We start from the raw sequence: 27638 nt of genomic DNA on the forward strand, positions 1-27638 counted from the left end.
CGTCAGCTGAGAAAGGCGACATCTCACCGATTCTGATCCGTGGGTCCGCGCTGTGTGTTTACGTCTTTGTGCAGAAGCCGTGTACCTGCTCTCATTTACTGTCTTAGCTGTTTGGTGGTTGTTGAAATTTTGTGATCTTTCACCTGAGATTCTGGCATTTCGGGCAAAATAAATTAATATTAAAAAATCGATTCAGGATTTTAATGAATCGATTTTACGTTATCCAAGCCAGAATCGATTTTAATCGATAAATCGATTATAAAAACCCACCCCTAATTATTATAGTGTTTTTATCTTACAATATAAAACGTCTTAAGGCGATTATTGTTGTGAATTGGCACTATCTAAATAAAAGTGAATAGAACAAAGTTTATAAGAGCCAGCTGGGAAACAACCACCGTCAAGCACTGAAGCAGCATATCCATGTGAATCCTGCCTTACAGTGATGGCTGCATGTGTTCATCCTGTGCCCTCGTGCTGTGATTATTGTGAGCTTGTCCCATGACATGCCCATCCATGCATTTCCTGTGCCTCACCTCACCCACCCCCCCAGGCCCGTCTCCCTCAGTCAGCCCGCCAGTTTTCAATCCACCTCGATGCCAGTTCAGCCGCTCTCTAAGTGAAGCACGTTTCAACGCTCTCCGCCTGGAGTACGAAGAGTACAGGCGTGCTCAGGAATCCATCTGTTCCCGTGAGCCCTGCGTCACCCCTGGCCACGATTCAGACTCTGACTCCAGCTCAGCACTGCTCTAGCAGCTTAACTCGGTCCGTTATTCTGCCTGCCCTCTCGCCTTCTTCCTCCTTTCTCCACCTCTCACTGGTCGCCTTGCTTGCACCATCTTCTTGCCTGCTTTCATATCATTGATGTGCAGTGAAGTTGTGCTTGATTAAAACGTTCTGATTATATTTAAATTCCTGTAACCTGGCCCTTCAAGGTTCGTGTAATGCTAAACTCCTGTGTTTTTGTCTTTCACAGGTACCTCTAAGGGAGATATCAAATAGCAGTTTTAATGAATTAACGACAGCGCTGTGGTCACCACACAGTCACACCTCACTGGAGCTTTGTTATGTGAATCCTCTTTTAAAATGGACATTGCTCATCAAATGTAAGACAGCAACTCTTCGGTTGTTTTTGGATTGCGTATTCTTTTTCTTGTCTTGTTGTTCCATTGTGCTTTGCATAATGAAGCTGAAAAGGAATTATTTATTTTTCTTACAAAGTGCGTGCAGCTGTGTTTGAGGTTTTATTTTGTAATCTTGACAATCAGGCCCAAAGGAATGAAAAGTTTAGGGAGGCTTAAAAATTTTTTTACAGTCCACAGCTCAGAAAGACCTGCTTTATAAAAGCAACAGCCTGCTACGTATTTGGACTGTTTAAGGCGCTCCTTTAGTAAAAAAAAAGGGGATGTTTGGGCAGTGTCTGTGTCTCTAATGTCGCCTGTGATACCAATCAAACAGCACTAAAAACAGTTTCTTCCCACTCCCACTTAATAAGACTAAGTACTTAAATAATAATAATAGTACTTGCAGTTTAAATAATGCTAAGGCTTCCTGCAATTTGTGTTACTGATCCTTTACAAGAATTGAAAAGAACTTGCTCACTTCCTGCTACGACTCGCCCTTTGGTTGCCTAAAATTATGTGTCCCACATATTATCTGTCCCAGTAACATCCTCCCATTGAGCTCTTATTAATCAGTTCACCTAAAATGTTGCCCCTGTATTTGTTAAAAATGTATAAATGTTTATATATAGTTTATTGTGAATGATTGAATGTTGTATTGTGTACAGTCCTCTTCAAAGAAAAACGCTTCTTTACTCCACCTGAGTCAGTCAGACTTTACCTCTGCGATTTATGAATAACAGATACTGTAACACTTGATAAGATACACAGGGAAATTTATTTTTGCCTTATTTTATTCACATCACCCTGAATGACAGTGGAGAGGTTTCGACTGGCGGGATGTATTCAAACAAAAACCGGAGGATTCACACTGATTGAACACCTTCTCCTCACACATTGAGTATTTGTGTATATTTATTGAAGCGACTTACGATATGCAACGATGTTTACAATTCACATCCTCGATGTGAAGGCAGCACTGTGAATATTTCATCGACTTCTGATTCTGTATTTGAAGTCTGTTATGAATTTTGTGCCCGTTTTTTTGTTTGTTTTTGGTTTATTTTTTACCGAACAGAAGACGCTTTTGTACATCACCTGACAAACAGAGATCTAAAGAATATCTTTGTAGCTATAGTTTGGGATTTGTACTATATTTACTTTCCTAACCCAGATGAAAATGCATTTCTGACGATGGCTTTGGAAGCTCTGTATAAACTGGAAATTTTTATATCTTACCACCTGGCTGTTTTTTGTCATTTTTATATGTTTGTAATGAATAAATTGTTTTATTCAGAATGCATCAGACTGAAAGAGTGTTGACTGATTTTCTTTTCTAAACACTTAACACCGATCACTGTTAACACAATAGTCCCTCTCATTAAAGCTTGGGTAACCCTCTAAAATAAGGCTTCTAAAGAGTCTAATTCCCCTGTAATTAAATGGAATTTCTTTATTATTAGTATTATTATTATTATTATGTAATTATATTTATCTACAAGTAGTTGAAGGTAGGTACACTACAAGTTCTTTTTTTTTTTTACAGAAAAATTTGAAATAATTATAATCTAAGTAGATTTTAGATTTATATAGCAATAACAATTTTATTGATATAGCACATTACATGTGTAAAATCAATGTGCTTAATAAGACAACAGCATTAAAACCCTGTGTAGGTTTACAATGCCTTAAAGACAGCGAAAACAGCGAAAACAAATCAACAGGACCTATTCAGTGTAAACCCGGGTTAATAAAAAGGTTTGGAGTCTGTTTTTGAATATGCGCAGAGTTGTAGATCAGCAGGAAGTTGTTGTAAAAAACAGACTACAATAACGGAAAACACCTTCAGCAAAGAGAAAATGATTATATTGTAAGTGAATTTAAATAGTGCACAAGTGATTTAAAAGGTGTATCTAAAATTTTGGATATTTGACAGGAAAAGAGGCACAAGTTGTATTGTAAGTCATTTTAAGTACTGTGTACAAGTTTTTGGCAATTTTGCAGAAAAACTATATTTCCTCATCTATATTATAAGTACACTATCCTTGTGTGTGTGTGTGTGGGGGGGGGGGGGGGGGGGGGGGACGTATTATGAAGTGATCTTGCCTAACTTTCACGTGTTTTATAGAAAAGGATGTACAAATTATTAGGATTATTAGGATTTTCCCTTACAAGGAAAAACAAATAACATCCACATTTGTAATTACAATGTAGTATGGGGAAATATTGTTTGTTGTTCCACAAACTAAATTGAAATTACGCAGTACTTAAAGTTACTTACAGTGTAATTATTCCTTTTTCTTGTAAAAACACGACTTGTTACTCTCTATTCTAACGCACCTACCTTTAAGTATTTGTAGGTAAATGTAATTAGATTGTAATTTCAAGTAAAATAAATTCATATTCTGTTTAAATACGGAGGAATTACGCCTTTAGTCATGGGCCATGTTATAAAGTGTTACCAAAGCTTGTTTATAGCAAACCTGTAGGTATGAGGCTGCCATTGTTTTCAAAATGACACAAAGTCAAGTCAGCTTTATCTTTCATATTAAAAGTATTTCAGAGGCTCTGTTAGATTCTACTTACTTGCAGCTTGCAGAACCATCTTAAGCAGCAATGGCATGAAGTAATTGTTTTCTGCATGACTTTGTGGAGGTCTTACAGAAAGTGCCCAGGTCCTGTGGCCAAATCATTATCGCTTCCCCACCGTGCCTGCCAGATGGTGTGAGGTGTTTGTGCTGATGTTTGTTTTTTTCTTTAACAAACATGGCCAGGCATCTCCACTACTTGTTCAGTCTTTTTCTAATTATACTGTTATAAGCTTTAACATTAACGACTGACTAAGATCAGCTAACTGAGGTCTCTAGAGTCTGATGTAGCTGTTGGGTTTTTCCCAGTTTTTCCCAGTTTTTCTCAGCATTGCGTGGTCTGACCTTGGGGTGAATTTGCTGGGATGTCACTCCTGGGAACACTGTGGGATTATTTTAACACACACCCGAATACTCCAAACCAGCAAACTGACACAATGTCTGCATTTACAGAGAAGCTCACACTTGCTGATCAGTTAACTAAGTGCTTTGATTGACAGACACTAACTGCCACTTACCTTTGTTCCCAGTTTTTCCCAAGATTACTTTTCTTTACATGACTAACTATTGTGAGTGCAGGCAGTGTTCTGCAGAAAGCTGAATCACAGTTTGATTTAAGGACTTAAAATGTCGGGGTATTTGTGCAATATTAGACTTTGCCTACACTTTTTGGGATTAAAACCATTAAATATTTTCTCCATGTGATGTTTATCTGTTAAGTTGGTGGAAGTAGCTGTGATGGTGCTTTCTCATGCTCCCAAATCAGCAGTTAAGAGCACAAATGTACCAAAAGAGGACACTTGCTATTAAAACTCTGACTTGTTATTTTGAGGAAGCGCAGTGGATTTCTCAGTCGTTGTCTTTAACCCCATCCTTAGCTCTCATATTGACCAAACAAGATTACACAACACACAGCATTTGCCGTTTTACTAAACTATTTTTTTATTGTTTCAGGTAAGAATTCATCACAGTACACAGGTGTATATTTTGCAGTAGCACTATTTCTTCTCCAGATGTCACCTCACTTGGTTGACATGCGCATGACATGCTTGACCATATTTCCAATACCATCAAATATATAGTGATAGTGATAGTCAGTCTCCCACATGAAGGATGGAGTGCTAACCACTTTGTTCTTCTCATCCACATAGGCTTCGTAAAGGAAAGGGTTAAGGTCAAATCAGAGGTTATTTCAGGATAATGACAAAGAGAATATTTTTCACTGATATTAATACTGAACAGAAACCTTGGAAAGGATATATATGGCTCACGGACGTTGTGGCGAGCACCCATGCCCTTCACAGCCTGCACCATGTTTGTGTTTGGCCAGTTTCCCCAGCGGGTGTTGTCGTCTCGCTCGTAACCCATGGTTACCTCAATGCTCGGCAGCACACGGCAGGCCAGCACAGGAGCCATGCTGGCGAGTCTGAAACAGGAGCAGGAGAGGACAGTTGTCTGAGGTCGGAGACTTACCGGTGTAAGCCAGACAGGAGGGACTGAGTCCTGAGAAAAGAAAGTCTCTCCCAGAGCAGCACTGATTTGGTGTGACACCACAAAACTGGTGGCTAGATTAGGATTAATATGATCATTTAACAGCAAATTAAAGCCCCCCAAAAACAAAGTTTTAATTTGGAAAAAGGGAATAGAAGCTCAGTGGACGTTTGCCATCACTTAATCTGCAATTTATACCCATACTCTTAATCGATGACAGGCAGCTGTACCTTGTGATACTACAAATGTTGACATCCATCCGATGCCAGGAAAATACAAGGCCAGCATTGCAGACAGCAGTACTGATACTGAGAACTTATAAAGACAGCTTATGTTTGGGAGAGCAGTGTGTCATGATTTATGAGATAAAACATCATCAGTTTGCAAATTCTAAACACAGTCGCAGTCATTTTTACTTTCTACAATTATTAGTCAAGACAAAAAAACTCATGTATTTTGAAACTGGGTTTGTTTCAGAGCTGGGATGTAAATGTGCCTGTCTCTGAAACACTTCGGATCAGCTTCAGTTGTTTAAATGTGCTAAAGGCTATAAATAAAATAACCATGACAACCAAAAGTTTTTTATTTTGTGTAGATTTTTTATAAACCTTTCTTTAATTTAATAGATGTTTTCATTAATAATGCATCAATCCAATTCATTGGGCTACATACTAAACTTAGAGGGCAGAAATAAAGTATCATTCCTATTACCAGACTCAATCTGATTCCAATACCAGCATTGGTATCAATACTATCGATACTTCGATTGATCCGCCCACCTCTAACAGACAGGATACGTCATTCTCTATTCTACCCACATTTTTAAATACTGTTAACAAAGCTAAATACAGACATGCATGAAGCACTGTTCAGTTATTTCTCAGGAGAAATGAGAGCAGTTTCTAATGCACTGCGCAGGTATTTGAGTTTTAAGAGTGCTGCCTGCGAGCCGCAGTCTTCACAGACATTGAACATTTCCTCGCCCCTCTTTGCACCTTTTGATCTGCCTGTCAGACATCGTGGCACTGAAAAGCTAAGGTTTTTTTTTCTGCATGAAGCTGCAGCAGGAGGGTTTGTGCCATGGATGGAGATGCGCATTGCAGAGTACTCATTATGCCCCCCAGACACTTCTCGGTTTAAGAAAGGTGGCGTGATTCTAAATATAGGTTTGCTTGTTTTGTTGGCAGATCGTTTTCAGATTTAAAGACTCAATTACAGCTCTGACAAAACAGAACAATGGAGGGGGTGTTATATGGAGGCAGCAGGGCTCCCGTCTGCAATAGAAACATGTCATCACTTTGACAGTGATACTCACTCCCAAATTACACAGCTTGCAAAACATTTGAAGGCCTTTGCTCTTGATGGTAGAATGGCTACAAATGATGGCTGTTTTAGTCTTTAAATAATCTGTAATGGCTCCGACTCCTCTGGACACATTAATGGCAGTAGGAAAGGATTAGTCCTCTTTGGGTTGCGGTCAAGAGTACTTTTTAACCCTACTCAGCCTCCAACTCCACTCTTTAATTCCTGTAATCCCACATCTCCTGTGACCTTTGACCAGGCCTTCTGCACCCTGTTCCCTGTCTGCGCAGCCACTGCTCATCACCTCATCAGTGCCCTTGTGCCAACGCAAACCGGTCAGAAGCAGTCTGAACGGATGTTTTCAAAAGACAAAAAGGCATTCTGTAACCAGATTACATTACGTAATCTAGCCTCGTTCAAAACTTTTTAGTGCGATTGGGTTACTGATCCAAAAAAGAAAAAAAAAATCTGAATTATCCTAATCCCAACAGAAGAGTGAATTTAAGGGGATTTTGTGAAGAAAATGTAATAAAAGTTTAAAATTGATCAAATAAACCAACAGTTGGAGAGATCATGTAGATGAGGTAAACATTAGGCTATGTATAGACGTTTTACTGCAGTAAAGTGGGAAAAAAGGTTTCTCTAACCAGAAAATCAGCCCTGTCATACATCAGGACTGCCTGCAATGACACAATCATCTGAGGGGCAGCAGTCAAAAAAAGTGTAAGTACACATTCATGTAGGAAAGCCAGCTTTAAAAATCTGTTCTCTCCATAAATGAGGCTCATTATGATCTTATGATTTAAAACGTGAGTTCAGAATACCCAGAAGCCACAGCCAGCACCCTGCACTGTCATAATGTATGTAGTCCCATTTAGAACAGGCGCAATCGGGATTTGGTCGTCTCATACAGTTTGAATCCGGATCAGGATGAAGTTAATCCAATGCTAATTTAAAAAATTAGCACTGGATTAAGTGAAAAAAAGCACTAAAGTAAGAGGGGTTACATGAACCTGGAGATTTTCATAGATTATTGTGATCCTGATTTTTTTTCTTTCTTTTTCCTTTTTTTAAAAAAAAAACAAAACTATTTTTGAACAACACCGGAGTGTCAGTACCAAGACTGTCCTGTCTGCTTTGAACTGTAGGATTTGTGTGGTCTGTCTGCCCTCATGTTCCTCGATGTCAGCTTAGGACTCTGCTTGTCCTGCTGTCTGCTCTGATCAGTGAGAGCCAATAAGGAAACTTTTAGCACACGATTTGTAAATCTTCTCAATCACTTATTTAATTATATGCAGCTTTTCTTCTCGACTGGGTTTGTTATTTTAACACACTGACTATTCTCTGTAGTTTCACTGTTCCACAGTAGAAGTCAGATTTCCATGTGCAAAGCTTTACTCGCAGGAAATGAAATGACTAACAAATTTTAAGGATGCAATGTGATCATTTTTACCTAATGAGATCATATTAGTAACTACTAACAGAATCACACTATAAATATGAAGTCTCTCAGTCAGCAGCTCAGCATTCACTGCCTGACTGTTTTCCTTTTTACAGCCTCTCCATTGTCCCAATTCCATTACGGGGATTGTTTAAATCTTTAAATAGTTTAAAGTAATCTAACATAATCTGATTTAAAGCGTGCCAGAACTCACTGGCGGTCTTTAAAGTGGCCTCATGATTTATCAAATTCTCCATCAGTACTGCAGGAGTGAATATTGCTCAGATCATACGCACCCGATAGGCTTGCGTGAACGATGGAAATCCTTAAGAACCCTTTCGACGTCGCCGTGCAGCTTGCAGTCTTTGCCGTCCTTCATAAAAGATGATCTGAAGAGTAAAAACTAATAATTAGTGGTTCATTTTTAATGTAATACAAACTTGTGTTGTATCTAATCCTAACTCTGTTTTACACCAGCCGGTCTCAGAGTGATTTCTTCACATGTCAGCACTCCTCACAGATTCTTGATGATTCCATGGCCTCCTGGAAAGATGACGGCATCGAAGCTGTTGACGTCCAGCTTGGACAGGTCCTGCATTTGTGTCATTCCCTGTCCGTGACTGAAGCGGGCTGCCTCCATCATCATGTTCCTGCGGGGATGGACAGAATTCATCACAAAGTGCACCCACGTAACCATAGACAAAGTCAAAACGCCCACTGCGCCCATCTTCGAGGCCCACCGGTTCTCTCCAGAGGCAGGTTGCTTTCTCATGTGGTCAATCACGTGCATCTGCTGTTGATTTGGAGCAAACATCTGGAAGCGGGCGCCGTTACGGCTCAGGTGGTACATGGTGCTGAAGACGAGAGGGGTGCATTACCATCTGCCTGTGTTAATTCAGTCATGTGCATTTCCTGACCTCAGCAGGAGTGATACTCACTAAACCCCTTCATGGACATCAGTACCGTCCCACCATCCACATCCTGAGAAAACCTGAAACACATGGACTCACCAAATCACAACTACACCCACACTGGATCTGCTCCTTTCTCCCAGACTGATCTGCATCACTTACCACTGCAACGTTAGTATTTCCCCAGTTGCCGTAGTCACCCTGGTGCACAAAGCAGGCAGGCTGGCGAGAAAGAACAGCCAGCGTTTGTTTTGACAGCAAAGCCCTGGTTGCCAGCATGATTTAGCTTCAATCTCACTGTTGTAGAAGAAAAATAAAAAAGACTTCACAGTTTTACCACCGAGCCACGTAGAGACTTTTAATGGTTGTGGTGTTGATGTCAACGAGGTTGTCCGTATATATACCTGTAGAGTGGGGCTAAGTGACGTTGCCACGTAAGCTCTGTCTTCTGAGAAGAGTCGTCTCTTGTTCGCCTTGACTGACTTACTCTCCTCCTCATGAACACTCTTTCCTATTAATACCTTGTTTATTTATCTGATTAAGTCATTTGGCCACAGAGTGACACTTCAGCTTTGAAGAGCAATGTAAACATGTAGTGCTTCAACCCAAACAGTATCTTGACCTTTTAATAGTTTAACTCTTGGTGACAGATGCAGACGAGCGAACTTGCAGAACAGACGCTAAAAATGTTAGAGTAGCTAAAATATACTTTGGCAGAACAGTCACAGTGTCTTTTATATAAGGCAACAATCGAAGTGATGCCTGAGTGAGCCCTTTTTTTCCTGCTTTCTATAGTTACTCCTTTGTCCCAATTCAATTACAGGGATTGTTTAAATCTTTTGCGTTTAGCTAGTTCAAAGTAATCTAAGGTAATCTGATTTATGAAGTGTGGCAGAACTTGACAGTCTGTAATTTAACCTCATGACATACGTTATTCTACACTAGCTCATTATTTAAAGACTGTTTATTGATCACATTGTGCATCCAGGAAAAGCCTTGCAGTCTTTGCCAGTAAAACTTTTTTTTTTTTTTTTGCAGCAAAAAGATCCTGGGTTCAAGTCCCCCGGTCGGATTGGGCTTTTCTATGGGGTTTCTCTGTTCTTGGTAGGGTGAATGGTGATTCAGAATCACTCATTTGTGTGAATGTGATTGGCTTTCTGTCTTTTTGTGTTAGCCCTACAACAGACTTGCGACATGTCTTAGACGTACCCTGCCTCTCTCTGCTAGGCTCCAGTCTCACTGCGACCCTCAAATGGATAAGTGGTTAAGAAAACGGATGGATCAAGCTTTTAAACTGCTTCATACTTCTGAACTCTTCACAGTAAAAGGCGTACCATACGCCCTCTAAAGTCCATTAGACCTTAAGACTCTTACTCTCTTTAATGCCATGTTGTGTCTACAGTCTCTAGACTATGAGACCAGAAATACCCCAGGCAGACGTGAACGTTAAAGTCACAACACTGTTAGATCAATGCAGATCCTTCAGACTGCATTTGCTGAAATCACATTAAAACAATGTTAATTCACAGATGACGAGCGAGAGGCAAAAGTATGAGGTTTCCTTTATTATGATCACTTCTTTTTTAAATGTATAAATGATCATTATTTACAAATTGAGGAAGGGAGGGGGGTTATAGTGACAGTTTGAGGGACAAATGCAGAAAATTATGGAATCAACAGAACAATACACAACCAACAAGAATCACAACATCAGTCACAAGTCCAAGCCTCTGTCTGTGGGAGATGTTCTTGTTGAGATTGTGACTCAAAGTTTAAAGTCTTCACACAAATGAACTCATGCACTGGAAATGCATACTGAAACGGTCACATGTGGGAATCACAAAGTGCAAATAATTTTTTTTTTCAAAAGCAAACACAAGAAATATAATGAACAACTTCTGATGCTGTGAGGTGTTTTTTAAACTAAATGTCACCCTTACTGTGAAACAATACAAACATGTTTCTCACTTTCTCTCAATTGCCACACACACACACACTCTCTTACACACACACACTCTCTTACACACACACACTCTCACACACACACACACACCATGATTCGTTTTAAAACACCAAAGACCTGGCTCACAATTTCTGACAGTTTTCTTATGTCAAGTACAGAAGGGAACAACGAAGACTTAACTAGTGAAAAGAAGAACAAAGCAAAAACTACAAAAAGACAGCACAGACAATAAATGAGGTCCAATTTGATATCTTATATAAAATAAAGATGTTCAAAGAATCTCGTCAGTGTATTTCTGCATCTGTAAGGTGTCGGTAAAATGAAATTCACACAAATGGCAAGCACGTCAAACTAAAACCATAACGCAAACAAAGCTCCACTCACGTCCGGTCAAAAGCAAAACAACTGCCGACAGCGCTCATTCAACTAAATCCTACAAAAACAATCCAGCTCTGGTTGTTCCATCAATTAATTGTCATGAGCCGTGTTGAGCACTTCCAGCAAGTTTAGTTTTCTTTACATGTAAGAACCAAATCCCTAAAAGCCATTTACATGCAATTCACCAACAACTCCAGTGGTGAAAGTAAGAATTAGCTTCTAAATTTCTGTCACCACTAAAGAAAGCTTTCATGCACCCAAGCACCGTCATTCAAGGAACCTGCGCACTGACACGCTGTGTTTACTCAGTATTTTTGCAAAGATATCCATTTGATAAAGAGCGGGGCTTTGCCCATCAAGCTAAGTAGCTGTGCTGAGAGAGAAAGGTGTTAGCAAGGCGAGTCTGGTGGCATTAGGGTGTGTATGCGGGTGGCGGTTGAAATTGATTGGCAATGTCATAATCGGCAGGAAATGTTTCACTGCTGTCCTCCATCTCCGAGAGCAGCTCTAAAGCCTGCTCTTCCTCCTCAGTGGGGTAGTGACGAAGGAGATTTGCAGCTGTGGCGAGGATGGATGCTCCGCCCGCGCCCGCCACCAGGTAGAAGCTGATAGCAAAAGTGACGTATATGAGAGAGCCGTGGTACTTTTTGTGCTGCTGCTGTAGGGACAAGATCAGCTCCGAGGCCCAGTAGCAAAAACCTATGACTGTGGCACACTGCAGCACTGGTGGGAGACAGAAAGAGACGGTTACAAACCATTGAATTTACACATTGTCTTTTTCTAGACAGCATGAGGGGAAAAAAAGATTATTACCTGTGAGAATATGTGCAAATGCATATCTGCGGGTTATTTTCAGGGCAGGGTGCTTGGGACCAAACACATCCAAGAGAAAAGCAGTCAGACTGCAGAGGATTCCCAGGAAACAAAAGGCAGCGATTACTCTCAGCAGCAAGATGGTCTGCGGGTTCACGCAGTAATCTGATGGGAACAGACGGACACATCACAGAGCATTACACGTGAGCTCTGGGATTAATTGCTACTGTGGGTTTTTAACGGAGCTTTTGTGTGGGCCTCACCATCCAGAAGCTTGGGGTCAATGTATCCCAGGACATCTGACACCCCCAGCTCTTGTCTCGGACAGGTTCCTCCGTGGACGCGGAGCCAAGCCGGCTCAGCCAGAGCTGTACAAAGCGCTGTAATGGACAGAGCTCCGGGAAGAGCCGACACAAGGCTCCGCTCCGGCTGCTTGGGCAACGAGGTGCCCCCTCTCCTCCTTCGGCCTCCAGGGACAGTAGAACCCGGCGGGGCATACATCCTAATCCGATTTCCTCGTCCTCTGTTGTATAGTGTTGCTTTCCCTTTATTGTCAGTGTACCTGACAGCACTGCGCTAGTAACGAGCAAGTAAGCCACAAAACCGACAACCGGTAAAGCTAATTCTGGACTGATGACAGCGGCCCGGCTCCTTTGTTCACTCAGTTTCCAAATTAAAACAGACCATAAAACTAGCTGATTAATCAAAAGCAGTGCAGGTGTCTAACTGACGGCAACACAATAGACAGATGGCGTTCAGGCCTGCTAGCTCTGTTGTTAGCCTGAAAAGCTAACTTCTCGTAAACGCAAAATGTCGTCAAGTTTTTCTTTGTTACAAAAAATAACTTTAACAGCGACGGACACGACAGTCATACGTCTATAAAGTAATATAGCTAACAACACTAATAAATTAACGATCGATTTGGTACACAAAAAACAAAGACAAAACAAAAGGAAACGTCCGCTGGCTTCCTCGAAAACACTTGACTTCCTTGTTCATACCATTCTTCTTCTTCGCGGTCTCGATAGCTGTGAAAGTCAGTACTCCCACCTACTGGCGACTCCTCCTATGGCATTCTTGTCTTTATTTTATTAAACTCACTCATTGTAAATTAACAAAATAAACGTGCTCCTATGAGCTCCTAGAGGCTGTATGAATACTTCATAGGAAATCATAAAAAGAGATGACAAAAAATTTATAGCACAATTAAAAGAAACAAGTAAGAGTGCTTTACAAGATAGGTAAGAACAAACAAGATAAAATCTTAGATCAACAGAATACATACAATAAAATACAACATAAAATAAAACACCGTAAATTTCACGTAATTGTTTTTACGTGAAATTTGCCGACAGTAAAAACAAACAAAAAAAAAGACCACGAAACTGCAACCCACAATGCAGCGCGGGGACTAAATAAGCAAAGATGGCGGCATTTTGGTCACCGCTGATGTTGTGAGCTTATGCACTTTGTTGTTTGGTGCTAGTTACAGACTGTGTTTAGCGCAGATACGGCCATTGTTGTATCCGTGCCCTGGGTGTTGACTGTGGTTTAGGGCCGTAGTGCTGCTGCTGCTCTCTGTCTGCTTTTGGTGTTTCGGGCCATTTCCTGTCTCGTTTCTCGGCTAAGTGTCAGTGACAACGACTCGGAAGTATTTCCCCAATTCGACCATGAAGGAGGCTCTGTCCCTGATTCAGAGGTTGAGCGCACACCCGGACTCCCGCTGCTGGTTCGTAAGCTGGAGCCCCAACGGGACGCTTCTGGCCTCATGTGGGGGCGACAAGACCATCCGGATATGGGGGAAAGAAGGTGAGCTCTCCATGAGCCTCAGTCGCATAATAAAGCATTATAGTACAGTAGTTGACATCCTTCACCCCTCTACCTGGCTCTCGTTTTTCAGGTGACTCCTGGATATGTAAGAACGTGTTGCAGGATGGACACCAGCGCACTGTGAGGAAAGTGGCTTGGTCTCCATGTGGGAATTATCTGGCCTCTGCCAGCTTTGATGCTACCACTTGCATCTGGAAAAAGAAGAACGATGACTTTGAGGTCAGATGACAGGTCTCCTGTTCAGTGTGTTAAATGGCATGCCTTAGAAATGCTGCATCTCTGCAGATTGTTACCCACGCTTTGTCTCCTAGAGTTTGACTGTGCTGGAAGGACACGAAAACGAGGTCAAGTGCGTGGCGTGGGCCCCTTCAGGGAATCTTCTAGCCACATGTAGCCGAGACAAGAGCGTCTGGGTTTGGGAAGGTTTGTGTTAAAGAGCGCCTAAATTGCACATACTGATCTGCACCATTGCCTGTTTCTAAACTTGACCTTGTCTCTTCCTGCTCTGCAGTGGATGAAGAAGACGAGTATGAATGTGTTACAGTTGTGAACTCTCACACGCAAGATGTCAAGCACGTTGTCTGGCACCCGACCCAGGAGGTAGGTCTCATTCGGATCTGTCCACATGAATGTTTTTTTTCCCCATCTCCTGTTGTAACACCACGTGACCCTGCGCTCACCATGTGATTGTACAGCTCCTGGCCTCAGCCAGCTATGACAACAACATTTGCCTTTACAAAGAAGAGGATGATGACTGGGAGTGCCGGGCCACCTTACAGGGACACACGTCCACAGTGTGGAGTTTGTGTTTTGATGCAGATGGTCAGAGGCTGGCTTCGTGCAGCGATGACCGCACTGTGAAGATCTGGAGAGAGTATCCAGCTGAAAGTGGACAGGGTGAGTCAGCATTAGTTTTATCATAAATCAATGTGGTAATAAAAATATCGACAGTAATGTGTATGTTTTTTCTGGTCTCCTGTTTAAGATTTGTCGTGGAAGTGTGTTTGCACTCTGTCTGGGTACCATGGACGAGCGGTGTATGATGTCTCCTGGTAAGACTAATTTTGTAATAGACTCTTGTAGGAATGCTTCAGTCAATCATTAAAGGTGCAATCAGTCAATTGTTTGAAGTCATTTAATGGAAAAAAATCCCCATTGTGCTGATAAATATACATTTATTAGTGTGTAATTACATCTTCCAACGAATTGATGCATTCTCCTAAACTAGATATATAGTATGCTAAAGGACGGGGCATTCATGTGGTGTGGAGGCAATTTGTGTTTTCACCTTCAGACTAAAGATATAAAGGATCATACATGTTTTATAACCTTTCACAAACGCTGGCTACCAGCAGATGGGTGCAATAAGACAAAAATTAGCACACATCTCACCTGACAATCAGCAGCATACCCAGATAAGAAAAAGACTTGGATGGATCCAACTTTTGCTATCTGTGTACAGTAGCTACAGGTTAATGGCAGTTTTTGAGGCAAAAACTGTAGTTAGGATTATGCACTTGAATTGGTGGGTGTAAGAAAACAGAATTCAGCTGAATGTGTTCTTGAATTTACTGACCTTTAGTCTGGTCGTCACATTTAAGATCGACTTGCGATAGCAACGGGGTAATTGTTCCACAACTTGTAATTTCTCCATAACAATGCAGTATGGTTACATTTGAGGAATATGTGTTGCTCTGTGTCCAGAAATTATGCGCAAACATAAAGTGGAGGTTAATTGATCACCAGAAATCCCAAAGATGTGGTCTCCATGTGCATTTGTCATTGTTAGACGTCACATTGAACCCAAATCTTTCTGCAGGTGTCGGCTGACTGGCGCTTTAGCAACTGCCTCTGGTGATGACGCAGTGCGAGTTTTCAAGGAGGATGAGACGGCCAATCCCGAGGAGCCGGTATTCTCACTGGCTGCTCAGGTGGCCAGAGCTCACAACCAAGATGTTAACTGTGTGTCCTGGAACCCAAAGGAGGCGGGATTCCTGGCTTCATGCAGCGATAACGGAGAAATCGCCATTTGGAAGTTCCAAGAAGAGGAATGAACATCCCTGGAGTGCATAGTTGCGTGTTAAATTGGGAACTTTCTGCAGCATTCACCACAGATCATTATTTTATAGCTCATCAGGATTCTGCTTGACATCAGCGCTCATCTGTGTCCATGCTGAGAATACTGCTTCATGTGCTTTGAGTAGCAGCGCCACTGAGAATTAATAGAAATAACATGTTTAACTATAAAATAAAGTGAAAAATGTTTCTTCTCCTTTTTATTGCAAAAGCATTTCAGACAGCACATCATAGTAAAACACTTCAACCAGTCCAAGGATTAAATTTCATAATAAAATGATTTCAATCCAAAATATAACCGGACAGTTGTTTTTAAACACCCTACCTGGTTTAAGGATGCACCATCCCCAGGATTTATGTGTTTCTTTAATCCACAATGGCCAATTAAATTTTTGTCAGATCCCAAAACTGACACAAAAGTACAAAGTGTTAAACTTCTTATACTGAAAACAGACTGGGGCTTGGGTAGCCATGTATCTGTACTACATGTGGACAAACAGATCCTGTACACTATATTCTTGGACTGGCATCATTTAGAGGACTTAACTAAGAAGCAACTGAAAACAAACATTATTTTGGTAATGGCAGAGTCAAAGTAAAGAAATGTCAATCAGGTTGAATATCTACAGCAAAAAAAGAAAACTACTGATCCCAATCTATCAGAGAACCGCTGAAGAAAATAATCAAGTCTCTGATTAGTCCGAGTCGCTGTCTCCATCACTGTCAGCCTCCTTTACATCTATGCTGAACTTGTACTCCTGGTCACAGCCCATATATGCGTCACTCATGAAGTACAAGGTGTAGTTGTGGATGCCCATCGCCGGGGCAACAAAGTCCAGCTTGACCTGCGGTGGAGGGACATAAACTAAGTGAGGCCTCTGGTGGTTAAAACATAATTTCGGGCTATTACAAGATGACTCACTGACCTTTGCTTTCTGCTGAAGAGTCAGCCTCTTGATAGAGATCAGGCTGTTAGACTTGGGGTCTCCGATCACCACCCACCAGCCCTCCTCACGTTTCTATAACAATGACAAGTATTTCCACAAGAGTTGGTCATTAAGGTGAAAATTAAAGAAATATATATGTCATGGAGATGTTTGAAAAGTACTAACCTGGGGAAAGAGCGGTGCAATGACTGGACCCGTTACCTCCTCCTCTCTCTCCAGCTGAACCTGAACCAGAACTGGACTGCCACTGTGAATAAATATGGAAAGAGATCAATTTCCCACCCATCTGTGCAATTTTGTAATGTAATTTTTCATTTCCAGGAAACGCAGCGAAAAGTGCTGCTGCCAGACTGTACACGTACCTCTTGACACTGTCCTTCTCTGCCACTTCGTACGACAGCTCGATGTTGGGGTAGCGGTTACAGAAGCGAGCCACGTCGGCCATCTGGGCATCCGAGAGCTGCAGCAACGCGCTTCTGTCTTCGTCCTCCATTTCCATTATGTCAAAGATGCTCTCCACTCCCTTATGAGCAAAGGAAACGGAAGCACGTTCAATCAGCATGAGATTCATCTACACTAAAGTGAGAGTCAGACTTTCCTAGGATCATTTTACCTTTTCTGTGCAGCGCTTGATGTGCTCTGAGGTGAAGAATGGCAGCTGTTTGAGGTACGAGTCCTTGGACCACATGGCCTGAGTGACCATCTGAGCCAGCTCCATAGCAGCCAGTGCAGGACTCAGCCAACCGTTGCTGGACAGCACATCGACGCACGCCTGAATCAGTCGGACAGCCTACAAAAAAAGACAACACACATATTCTTTAAGTGTACAAATATACCTTCCAATATAAAGCATCTTGAGGCGACTGCTGTTGTGATTTGGCGTTTATGTAAGTAAAATTGAAATGAATTAAAACTGAATTTCACTCACGGCACTCACTTTGGGAATCACTGATTTACAGTGATCTCATGATCTAACCCACTCCCTATGGGATCATTCTAAAGTCTTTTTGGGCCTTTGTCATATATTTCAGTCACATCCAAAATTAACAAATTTACCTGTCTAATTTTTAAATGCTTTCTAAAATCTATTACAGCAATGTTTTGGTGTAAGCCCTTGAAATGTGAATCTGAACAGGGTACAAGCCGTCTTTTGTTCATGTGATAAGAAGGCTCATCCTACAGTAAGAGGACTCCTCACCTCCATCACATGTACAGTGGATTTAGGACATCATGTATTTTTTACAACTGTTTTACTAAAACATCAGCCTAACTGTTTTTTGAAACCTGGCAGCAATTTCTTTCCTATGTATCAAATATGGAAGCTTGCTTATTTCCTTGTTTGTTTGTTGTCTTTTTGGATGTGTGTAACTGGTCTGGCGATTTTGTTCATTCTTTTTAAGACACATTTTGTTTATATGTGTGCTTTTTGTGCAAGTAATAGCTTGTTCAAAAACATATAGATGGATAAAAATCCAGAAACATAACTGTTAGGCTTTACAGAGAAAAAACTGGACCTTGCTGAGGATCTCCTCGGTGTCTGACTGGAGCTCAGCGCTCAGCTGCATCCTGGAGAGATGGGCTTGCAGCAGCAGGTTAGTCTTCACGTGGGGGTCATTGAACTTCGGGTTGTTCAGCTTGTGGGGCACTTTCTGTGCAAGCTGAAACGCAAAGAGCACATAAAAGTGTGTTATTTCATCTTGGTGTCTTTTTGCAGATGTGTTAATGCTGCTCTCTTTGAGTCTCGTCACTTTCTTTACCTGTCGGAGAAGTGCATCCTCGTGGTGTCTGATGGGAATGTTCTTATACTCGGCAGCATTGGAGATGATCTCAATTAAGCCGCGGATCTTTGTCTTGGCGTTCAGTGACATGCTGAAGAGCTCTGTACGACACAAGAGCAAAGCACCACAGTTAGGCTTGAGTTGAACACATACGTGAAGGAATGATGACACAAATACAAAAAATCCAGGAAGTGCAAGCACAAACCGATGGTGGTGTAGTTGATGTAATAGTAGGCAGCAATCATGCCCAAATTGAGTGGTGCTACATCCAGCTCATCCTCGATGCTGATGCACTTGGACTGCTCCAGGTCGTGTAATGTGTTCTCCACCAGCTCAGACAGGTGGTCAGACAGGTGGCGATGTGACATGCCTATCAGGAGAACAGAAGCCACAGCTCAACATGGTCCCAACATCCGAAGTATCAGTCGGTTATTCCCTTTGAAGGACGGGACTCACCTTGCAGGTTGTAGTAGTTGGGGTTCTGGGTCATACGGCGGTAAAGGAATGTCCATGTCAGGTAGTCGACAGCATCCTGCTTGTTCTCTATTGTCTTGGTGACGATCTCAGCATTGAAATGGTCGTGGAGACAATGATCCAAGTGAGACTCCACCGGCAGCGGCTCGTACAGGAACTTCTTGAAGAAATCCTATCAAGAAAAAACAAAGTGGTTTGTTCTGTTGTACAGTCATTGTTTCAAAGCCAGAAGTGACTGAGGTCTGTCTACCTTCTTAGAGCCTTGACACATGATTACACAGCGCCCCTCATCATCCAGCATTGGCCTGTTTGCCTTGCCCACCATCTGGAGGACATCATATATGGGATAATCCACATATCTGATAGAAGAAAGCAAAAAGTCAACATCACCAGCAGAGTGACCTTCATTAAATATGTTTCATATAACAAAAAAAAAAAAAGCCAGTATAAACAGAAGATGCCTTACGCATGAATTTTGCCATTGTAGTACTGGGTGTCCATGACGATGACAAGGTGTGCTGAGATGTTGATGCCCCAGCACAGTGAACGAGAGGACACGACGACCTGAACAGCACCTGTCAAAGCAGAAGAAGAGAAGGAAAAAATAAATAAAAAATTAGTCTCAATTTTGTTTTTTCCCCTTTTCTAAAAACCACCTACCTGTCCAGCACAAAGTGCAGCAGAAGTGAGTCATACCTGAGTTGAAGAGCTGCTCCACTATTCTGCGTTCAGTTGCAGAGAGGCCCTCGTGCAAGTATCCCACGCCATTGGCCAGAGTCTCTTTCAGAGTAGAATCATTTATTTTCTCCAGGAATGGAGCCAGGTCTTTCTCAGCACAATGCAGGAACCTGCAGAGACAGACATTTACTCTTTGACCACAGTGTGAAGATGTGATGCTGGCATCATTTTCATGAATTTGTCTAAGGTGAAAATCTCGACGTGCTGACTGACCTCTGAGGAACCACATCAGCAGCACAGAAAGTGAGAATGTCAATCGCTGTGAGGCGAGTCTGCCTGCGGGATGGGACGAAAACCACGGCTGGCTTCGAGGGAGAGTGCTTCATGATGGCGTGATAGACCGGCTTCGCCATGGACAGCAGGCGAGTCTGAGTATGACTCACATTGAAACCCTAGAAAAACAGTAAAAGATTGACAGCCAATCAGAAACCTGAGAGGTACTTTCTTGGCTGTGAGCACTGATCAATTTAAGAAATACATTTCTCTTTTTGTTGACTAACATGCTGTTTACAGACCTGGATGTGCAGCTCCAGAGGCACGGGTCTGACATTGGGATGGAAGTTGAATGTGGCTGTGGTGCTGCAGCCCAGCCAGTGGGCCACATCTTTGGCGTTGGACAAAGATGAGCTGAGGGCCACGATACGGATGGGACGCTCAATCTGGGAAGAGATGTATCTCATCCTGGAGCAGATGACCTCCAACACAGGCTGATGACAAGAAACAAAATCCATTAACACACACACACACACACACACACACACACACACACACACACACACACACGCGCAGCAGCAAGTAGTATTCTGTTCTTACTCCATTTTCGCCTCCGATAAGGTGCGTCTCATCCACAATGAAAAGGCTGACGTTCTGGACGTTCTTCCTCTGCTTCCAACGACGAGACAAGATGTCCCATTTATCAGGGGTACTGATAATAATGTCACCTTTTCCCAGGAGCTTCAGATCAGTACTAGTCTCTCCTGTCAGCAACACAACTTTCTTGTCCAGGATGTCCTGGAACTTCTGGTGCCAGTCAATAAACACCTGAGACAAGGATAACCACACTCATGTCAGTTTTAGATCTAACAGAATCACGCTGGAAGAAAAACAGTTTGCCAGTTTTCATAGGTGCGCTCCAAAATCTAATTTAATTCAGACCTGTTCAGCCAGTGCTTCCATTGGGGTGATGTAGACACAGCGACCTTCTGCATTATGCAGCAGCATTCTCAGAATGGCAAACTCTGCACAGATGGTCTTTCCACTGCCGGTGGGAGCTCCCACAAACACGTTATCATCACTGTTGTACACAGCATTGAAGACTGCGGGAGTAAAAGTTAAAAAAAAAAAGAGTGAAGAAAATTTTGTGAAAACACACCACTGTTCCTAACGGGGAAGCAACTTTTAAATGACGATGAAATTGGATTAAGGAGAACAGCATGTAGTCTTTACCTTGTGTCTGAATGGGGTTGAAGAAGGGGAACTTGTTCTGGTAGAGCGCCTCAAAGGCAGAGTTCCTGAGGGCAGTGACAGGAAGAGGCTGCAGGTCCAGCAGCTCAGTGGGTGGGGGGTACTTCTCTGGTAGGATAAGGTGACGGAAAGATACTGGGAGTTGAGTCTCGCAGGCTTGGGGAAAAACAAAAGAAACAAACATGAATTAAAATGCTTACATGATTGTGATGTGAAGCTATGACACTTTTTAATCAAAGCACTTACACAGCCAGCGGTCTGAGACCACACGGATAAAGTACTGCGGTGGAAGAGGCTCGAACACCGGGACAAAGAAAGTCACAAGATGCTCATCCTGGGCGTACTTGGCTTTGAGGAGAAAATACTCATGGTGGAGGATGACCTCACTGTCCACGTCCTCAACAAGGATCCAGAAAGCCTCAGACGACCCGTGAATCTAAAGAGGAAAACGAAAGTAAGTCAGGAGTATAGAAAAAAGAGAGTTCAGTGTGTTCTCTGGGCTGATAATTTTTTTCAGGGATTAAGGGTGCAGTCAACATACTGGGACCAATACCCTGATTTTGCCCCCCCCCCCCAGAGTACAACAGTATTGGAAAAACTGTCTGATTAGCATCCCATTATAATAGATCTAAATCCTGACCTTGTCATCCCACTGGAAGTCGGGTGTGACTGTAAGCTCCACTTTGAGTGTGGAGCGAGTGATGGGCTGCACATGAACGGCCAAGTCCAGCTTGGGGAACTGGTGGACATATTTGTGAATAGTCTTCCCCATCTTTGGCATTCGGATCAGTTCACCTAGAAACCAAACATCCAGGAGGTTTTTAAATTACTCTCCAGGCTGAGGAAAAAATTCAGAAACCGTAACACAGAGGAAGGAAACACACCAATCTCGTTGTGGTTCAGGTCGTAGAGTCGCTCAAATGGGAAGTTTTTCTTCTCAATCTTCTTGATCACTTCCTCTGGCAGCTTCTTGAACTGACGCAGAGGAGACATGGACTGCCACCTGCACAGAGGACAGAGTATCAGATGCCTGTAGCTTTGACCAAGCAAAGGCAGTGTTAATCTAGGAGTGAAGAAAGAGCTTACATTCTCTTATCGATCATCTTGCAGAGATTCAAGGTCTTGTCTGTGAGCTGAGCCCAGCCTCTGCTTAGCACAATCTCAAATATGGCCCGCATCAATCGCCCAGCACTCTGCAGGAAGAATATACAAGGAAATTTCTATGAATTATATCAAGCCTGGGACTTTTCCTTCAAGCTAAAATGAAATAAAAATTTTAAATAAGCATATAGGGAAACATGGAAAAGTAAATCAATAACGGAAGTACGCCGTTTCTGTACCTGTGTAACATACACCATATCAGCCATGAGAGCAAAGCCTTCGAGCTTCAGCTGAGAGATGTATGCCTGGAGCAGCACGTTGATCTGAAATGAGAACACAAAGCACAGGAAGTATTATTTACTGCAATTTGCAAACCACTCCAAATGTTAAGTAATGTTTCTCTTTATAAAAGCACAGTGTGCATTTTCTGGAAACCAAGCAGATCATATTTTGCGTTTCATAAACACCATCACTGGTTGTCTTTACCTTCGCACTGGGCTCCTCAATGCTTTCCTTCACAGGGATAGGAACTCTTTCCAGTAACTTTTGAAGCTCCAGTTTTTCTTCCTACAAGATAAAGCTGTATGTTGCTTTTCTTCATTTTAGATATAATATTTAAACCATCGTTGCTGTGTGGGGGGTCAGCATACCTCTCTCACTGTGATGTTCCTGAACTCTGAGGACAGTGAGAACACTCGGAAGAGTTCGATCTCGCTGAGCGTCGGTTTCAGCAGCTGGTTGTAGGTTTGGATTGAGTCGTGGGTGATGTAGAAGTGACTGGCAATGCGGCCCAGGTCTGTAACCTTTGGGTGAAGAGACAAAAAAGTGAAGCTTCTAATCAGTATATCTACAACCAAGAATAAAACGACCAACACTCAGCTGAGATGTGCATACCTGGAAGCTGCCGGTCCTCTTGTCATATTTGATGAGACTGTTCTTGTCCAGGATGTTGGCTGCTGTGTGCACCAAGTCCATCCTGCGCCTCTCCAGCAGGGGGTCTGTACTCCGGTCGTCGTGAGAAACACCATACAGGGTGGGGTTGCGAAGCATGCGCACATAGAGATACGTGTAGCCAAGCCAGTTCACAGCATCCTAATAACAAATTTGAGAAATTGAAACTTAACGCAATGAGGAAAATTAGATCCTTCTGTCTTAAATAGCTACATGTACATTTCAGGACACTCACCTTTACATTCTGCACATTTCCCAGTACTATCTCTGCATTGAGCATGTCAGCCAGCTTGCCCACCATCTGACTCTCAATGGGCAGCTGCTGGTTCAGCAGGGACAGATAATACTGCAGCTCTCCGTGAGACGTGATCAGGATTCCCTCTCCTTTGGTGTCATACTGAGGACGGCCAGCTCGACCAAGCATCTGGAATCAAACACATTTTCGATAAATAGAGTTAGTGAAGCGGAAAACTAAAGAAGCCGTTACTATGTTTGATAACAAGAAAGGATGGGCTGACCTGTAAAATGTCCAGGGCACCCAGTTCAGTCCATCTGCCTTTCTCTGGGCTGTACACTTGGGTCCCTTTGATGATGACAGTATGTGCAGGCAGATTGACACCCCAAGCCAAAGTAGCTGTAGACACCAGAACCTGGATATGTCGATCGGCAAACAAATCCTCCACCAGCGTACGGTCGACTCTGGTCATACCAGCGTGGTGGATTGCAAAGCCGTATGGGAGCAAATCCTTCAGCTCTAGGTTCTGCATAAGAAGGTTAAATTTAGCACTCAGTTCTGGTATTAAAAGCATTTACCACACAAGAGTTTTAAAAAAACGTTTCCAGTTAATGACATTTGCTCACCTTGCACTGCTCCGCCTCAGTTCTCAACACTTCAGTAGATGCAGAACCCTCTCGGAGGAAAAGACCCAGAGTGTCCTTCTCCAGGCACATGTCCCTTATGGCCCTGGCAGTTTTCCCTGTCTCCTTCCTGGAATGGACAAACACTAGAACCTGATGGGAGGAAAAAAGTAAGGCTTTCAGATCTGGTAACGCAGTGCTGTAGATTTTTTTTTTTTAGAGAAACAACACTGAAGTAAGAAGTTACATTCAAAACCGCAGCCCTGTGAGTTCCCTGTGTGTAAACACACAAGAGCACCTACACACTGGAAAGGTCCGTGTGGACACAGGGCTGAAAGGAGGCCCGGGTTTAGAGGGACCTCGACCCTCCAGCTCTGGGAGCCAGAGAGGAGAGTTACAGAGAGTAGTAACCTGCATATCTATGGAAATCTGGACATTTACTTCCTCTTGATATTTTCTTGGGCTTCACCTCTTTCCTTTATCTTGATATACTGATCACTTAACAGTGAGTGAACTGTCGCTTTTTAGGGCAGATGTAAAATGCATGGATATGGAAACATGAGTGTGGGATCAATTTATAACATAAGCCACATAGTAACAACAATGAAAGCAGCACAATGTCAAATGTCTTGTTTTTCACTGGAGGGCAAAAATGATTAAAAACAAAAACAGGAGTTGTGGTTTTCTTGCAGAAGAGGTTTATACGATAGAGGCGAAATGCAGACTGTGACTGAGAAGACAGTGTTAGGAGTCCCCGGTTTCAAAAATCTAAGTTTGTGCTTATCCAGCAAAAATAAATAAATGAATAGGAAAAAAATAAAGAGGTGTCTAATTAAAATGAGGTCAGTAGCATTTACAAAGCTCAGTTGGCAGTAAAACATATTTTAGCAGACACATCTCAGATGATGCTTGGCTAATTCAGGTCACCGAATTATATCACTTTGGAAGAACAAGTCAAACAGGACTCACTTGGTTCTTTCCAGCATGCTCCATTATCTTTTCATAGACAATCTCATTCATGATCTGGAAACGCTTGATGGCCTTCTTCTCGGTGATACCAACATAAGTCTGCTCCAGGGGCACGGGACGGAAACTACAGAGAAAAGTGGTACAGTAATAAGCAATAAGGAAGAGCAAACAAACAGCTGTTCATAGAAATCATCGTAAAAACTTTTTTTTTGCTTAAGCACCACACCTGTTGTCAAAGTAGAAGAGCCCTTTGGCAGGATCGACACGCAGGCAGGTAGCCACGTCTTCATAGTTTGGCAGTGTGGCGCTGAGGCCCAGCAGACGCACATCCTCCTGGGTCAGCTCCACGTTGCGGATGGTCCTCGCCACCAGAGATTCCAGCACAGGTCCACGGTCATCGTGCAGCAGATGGATTTCATCCTGAACACCCACATTAAATTGTTCATCATTAAAAGTCAAGTCAACTAGCACATTTGCTCTTTTTAGTGACAAAACTGTTCACTTACTATGATAATGAGGCGCACTAGCTGGGTGTAGGTACGTTCACCACCTTTACGAGTGATGATGTCCCATTTCTCTGGAGTGCAGACAATGATCTGAGTGGCGTTAATCTCCTCTTTACAGAGCTGGTGGTCTCCCGTCAGCTCGGACACTATGATGCCATAACTTGCCAAACGCTGGGAAAAGGATGGAAAAGGTTTTCAGATTTGTGCTCCCTGATGATGGTCAAGTATGCAAAGAAAGCCGCGCAGGACAGACAAGGCTCACCTTACTAAAACTTCCCACCATCTCCTGTACTAGAGAGCGCATGGGGGCTATGTAGATGATTTTGAAGTCGTCCACATTAATTGTTCCATCAATGTTGATGTGCTTTCCAATTTCTCTCAGCATTGCCATCAGGGCGACATTGGTCTTACCGGCTCCCTGTGTGCACAACACAAACTCATTAGACAAAATCCAGCTGGGGCAAAGTACTGACACACTTTTGGCTTTAACAAAGCGTGCTCACCGTTGGAGCACAGACTAGCAGGTTCTCATCTGTCTCCATGGTGGTCTTGAACAGCTTGCTCTGAATGCGATTCAGGGTTTTAAAGCCTTCAAATCCAGCCTGGGCATACTTGGGCAACTTCTCAATGGGAACAAGTACCTGATGACACAAAAACAGTGCTGACTGTAGGATCCTAACACAGTTATATGCTACTTATTACTATTATTTTTCCTTAGCTGCTGCTCAGTTGGACAATTAAAATGCTCCCATGAAGAAACATAACTGACAAACCTCATCTTCAGCAAAGGGTTTAGGTTTGAGGGCAGGTACGTGGACTTCTTCATAGCCCTTGCGCTGTTTACGAAAAGAGCCATCTGGCAGCTGGCAACGCTTGTTGGCCATGAAATGACTCCCCTGACTGAAAGTCAGGTCGTCAAGGTCTAGCAGCTGTCGAGGGGCCACTGACTGTAGGACAGAAAGGACAATTTTCCTATGCCGTTTAGAAATGTCTAAAAGAAAACTGACAACAAGTAATGTTCCTGACAGGATGATTTGTACTTAATATACTGAAAGTGTTATATACCTCTCCATGGTCTATGTCCATTGCTTCCAAGTCATCAACACGGGACTTCCTCACTCTCTCTCTGCGAGACCGCTCTTCCTAAAGGACACAAAAATAAATAATGTGACAAACTGAGACGCACAAAGAGTTCACATAATCTCACAATCAAGCCTCCTTACTCGAATAATATCCTCCTTCTCCGTCTCTTGCAGCTGGTAGAGAATCTTTGACAGCTCCTGATCAGACTCCATCTTTCCTATGATGCGCTCCTTTTCTGCCTCACTCTGAGCACTTGCCAGCATGGTACAGTACTGGACTGTGTGTCAAGGGGGAAGAGAAAGAAATCAGTACATTTTCAAAGACATTAGCTCTGTAACAGTTTCACTCAACAAAGCAGACTTACTCATGCGACGATGCTGACGCAGGATTTTAATGAAATCAAAGGTGTTGAAGCCAAGCAGCAACACCAGCTGGTTTTCACATTCTCTGTCGTCGCTGGCGGTCTGTAAAATAAGAGACGAGAGAATGATGTTGACAAATACAAACTTACCTACTCTAAACAAACAAAAACACAGGGAACGTCACAAACCTACCTTGAGGATTTCTAAGACCTCATCTGCCTTTTTTTGTGAGACAATGGCGTCATCGTAGAACCGGCTGAGCTGACGCTGGAGCCAAAAGGCGTCGATGTCTCGAGGATGTAAATCTTTCTTCTTCACTGTCATCACGTCACCCGCACCACCGAGCTAAGTGAAAGGTAATTTATTAGTTACTGTGCAGCATAGTTGCAATATCTCACAAAGACTAAATACAAACATGGGCTTAATACAGTAATGCCATAAATAGGGCGACCGTGGCTCAGGGGGTTGGGAATCGCATCTGTAACCGGAAGGT

The 27638-nt window shown here is 42.6% G+C and overlaps 5 protein-coding genes across 9 annotated transcripts in view; 2 read left to right on the forward strand and 3 right to left on the reverse strand.

Moving 5' to 3' along the window:
* Window positions 1-2429, forward strand: part of igsf9b (immunoglobulin superfamily, member 9b) — a 29073-nt gene extending 26644 nt beyond the window's left edge. For 4 of the 5 annotated variants that reach the window (XM_005922749.2, XM_005922750.2, XM_014333715.2 and 1 more), the window contains 2 exons: window positions 554-765; window positions 977-2429. In XM_005922749.2, coding sequence (XP_005922811.1) covers window positions 554-753 — 200 coding nt within the window. In that variant the 3' untranslated portion in view covers window positions 754-765; window positions 977-2429. The remainder of the gene's footprint in view (window positions 1-553; window positions 766-976) is intronic. The other variant, XM_014333716.2, reaches the window with a different exon arrangement.
* Window positions 2430-4626: 2197 nt separating this feature from the next.
* Window positions 4627-9243, reverse strand: gatd3al (glutamine amidotransferase class 1 domain containing 3A, like). The gene is made up of 7 exons (XM_005922755.2): window positions 9017-9243; window positions 8882-8934; window positions 8684-8797; window positions 8462-8593; window positions 8240-8332; window positions 4970-5135; window positions 4627-4865 (listed from the first exon to the last, which is right to left on the reverse strand). Exons 1-7 carry the CDS (start codon window positions 9131-9133, stop codon window positions 4731-4733), a joined length of 810 nt encoding a protein of 269 aa, XP_005922817.1. The 5' UTR covers window positions 9134-9243; the 3' UTR covers window positions 4627-4730.
* A 1154-nt stretch (window positions 9244-10397) lies between these two features.
* Window positions 10398-13020, reverse strand: tmem127 (transmembrane protein 127). The gene is made up of 3 exons (XM_005922756.3): window positions 12272-13020; window positions 12009-12173; window positions 10398-11918 (listed from the first exon to the last, which is right to left on the reverse strand). The coding sequence occupies exons 1-3, from the start codon at window positions 12507-12509 to the stop codon at window positions 11608-11610; spliced, it is 714 nt and encodes a 237-aa protein (XP_005922818.1). The 5' UTR covers window positions 12510-13020; the 3' UTR covers window positions 10398-11607.
* A 379-nt stretch (window positions 13021-13399) lies between these two features.
* On the forward strand, window positions 13400-16104 carry ciao1 (cytosolic iron-sulfur assembly component 1). Its single transcript, XM_005922758.3, has 7 exons — window positions 13400-13817; window positions 13909-14057; window positions 14150-14261; window positions 14350-14438; window positions 14534-14735; window positions 14824-14890; window positions 15658-16104. The coding sequence occupies exons 1-7, from the start codon at window positions 13679-13681 to the stop codon at window positions 15890-15892; spliced, it is 993 nt and encodes a 330-aa protein (XP_005922820.1). The 5' UTR covers window positions 13400-13678; the 3' UTR covers window positions 15893-16104.
* The window catches only part of snrnp200 (small nuclear ribonucleoprotein 200 (U5)), a gene marked incomplete at its 5' end in the record, with an annotated part of 14203 nt that continues 2652 nt past the window's right edge, over window positions 16088-27638 (reverse strand). Inside the window, 38 exon segments of the mRNA XM_005922757.3 lie at window positions 16088-16759; window positions 16841-16933; window positions 17027-17108; window positions 17224-17384; window positions 17475-17651; window positions 18376-18519; window positions 18619-18740; window positions 18845-19009; window positions 19096-19285; window positions 19364-19472; window positions 19580-19688; window positions 19810-19961; window positions 20065-20243; window positions 20367-20558; window positions 20665-20892; window positions 21007-21167; window positions 21298-21471; window positions 21562-21751; window positions 21956-22110; window positions 22200-22318; window positions 22402-22508; window positions 22656-22739; window positions 22903-22983; window positions 23067-23219; window positions 23311-23508; window positions 23603-23791; window positions 23886-24128; window positions 24229-24378; window positions 25195-25318; window positions 25421-25614; window positions 25701-25871; window positions 25963-26118; window positions 26204-26341; window positions 26474-26647; window positions 26766-26843; window positions 26924-27060; window positions 27148-27247; window positions 27338-27490. Coding sequence (XP_005922819.1) covers window positions 16610-16759; window positions 16841-16933; window positions 17027-17108; window positions 17224-17384; window positions 17475-17651; window positions 18376-18519; window positions 18619-18740; window positions 18845-19009; window positions 19096-19285; window positions 19364-19472; window positions 19580-19688; window positions 19810-19961; window positions 20065-20243; window positions 20367-20558; window positions 20665-20892; window positions 21007-21167; window positions 21298-21471; window positions 21562-21751; window positions 21956-22110; window positions 22200-22318; window positions 22402-22508; window positions 22656-22739; window positions 22903-22983; window positions 23067-23219; window positions 23311-23508; window positions 23603-23791; window positions 23886-24128; window positions 24229-24378; window positions 25195-25318; window positions 25421-25614; window positions 25701-25871; window positions 25963-26118; window positions 26204-26341; window positions 26474-26647; window positions 26766-26843; window positions 26924-27060; window positions 27148-27247; window positions 27338-27490 — 5682 coding nt within the window. The 3' untranslated portion in view covers window positions 16088-16609.

The sequence above is a fragment of the Haplochromis burtoni genome, unplaced genomic scaffold (assembly GCF_018398535.1).
Source record: "Haplochromis burtoni strain Fernald_Lab_line unplaced genomic scaffold, NCSU_Asbu1 Contig_62, whole genome shotgun sequence".
In the NCBI taxonomy this organism is placed as follows: Eukaryota; Metazoa; Chordata; class Actinopteri; order Cichliformes; family Cichlidae; genus Haplochromis; species Haplochromis burtoni.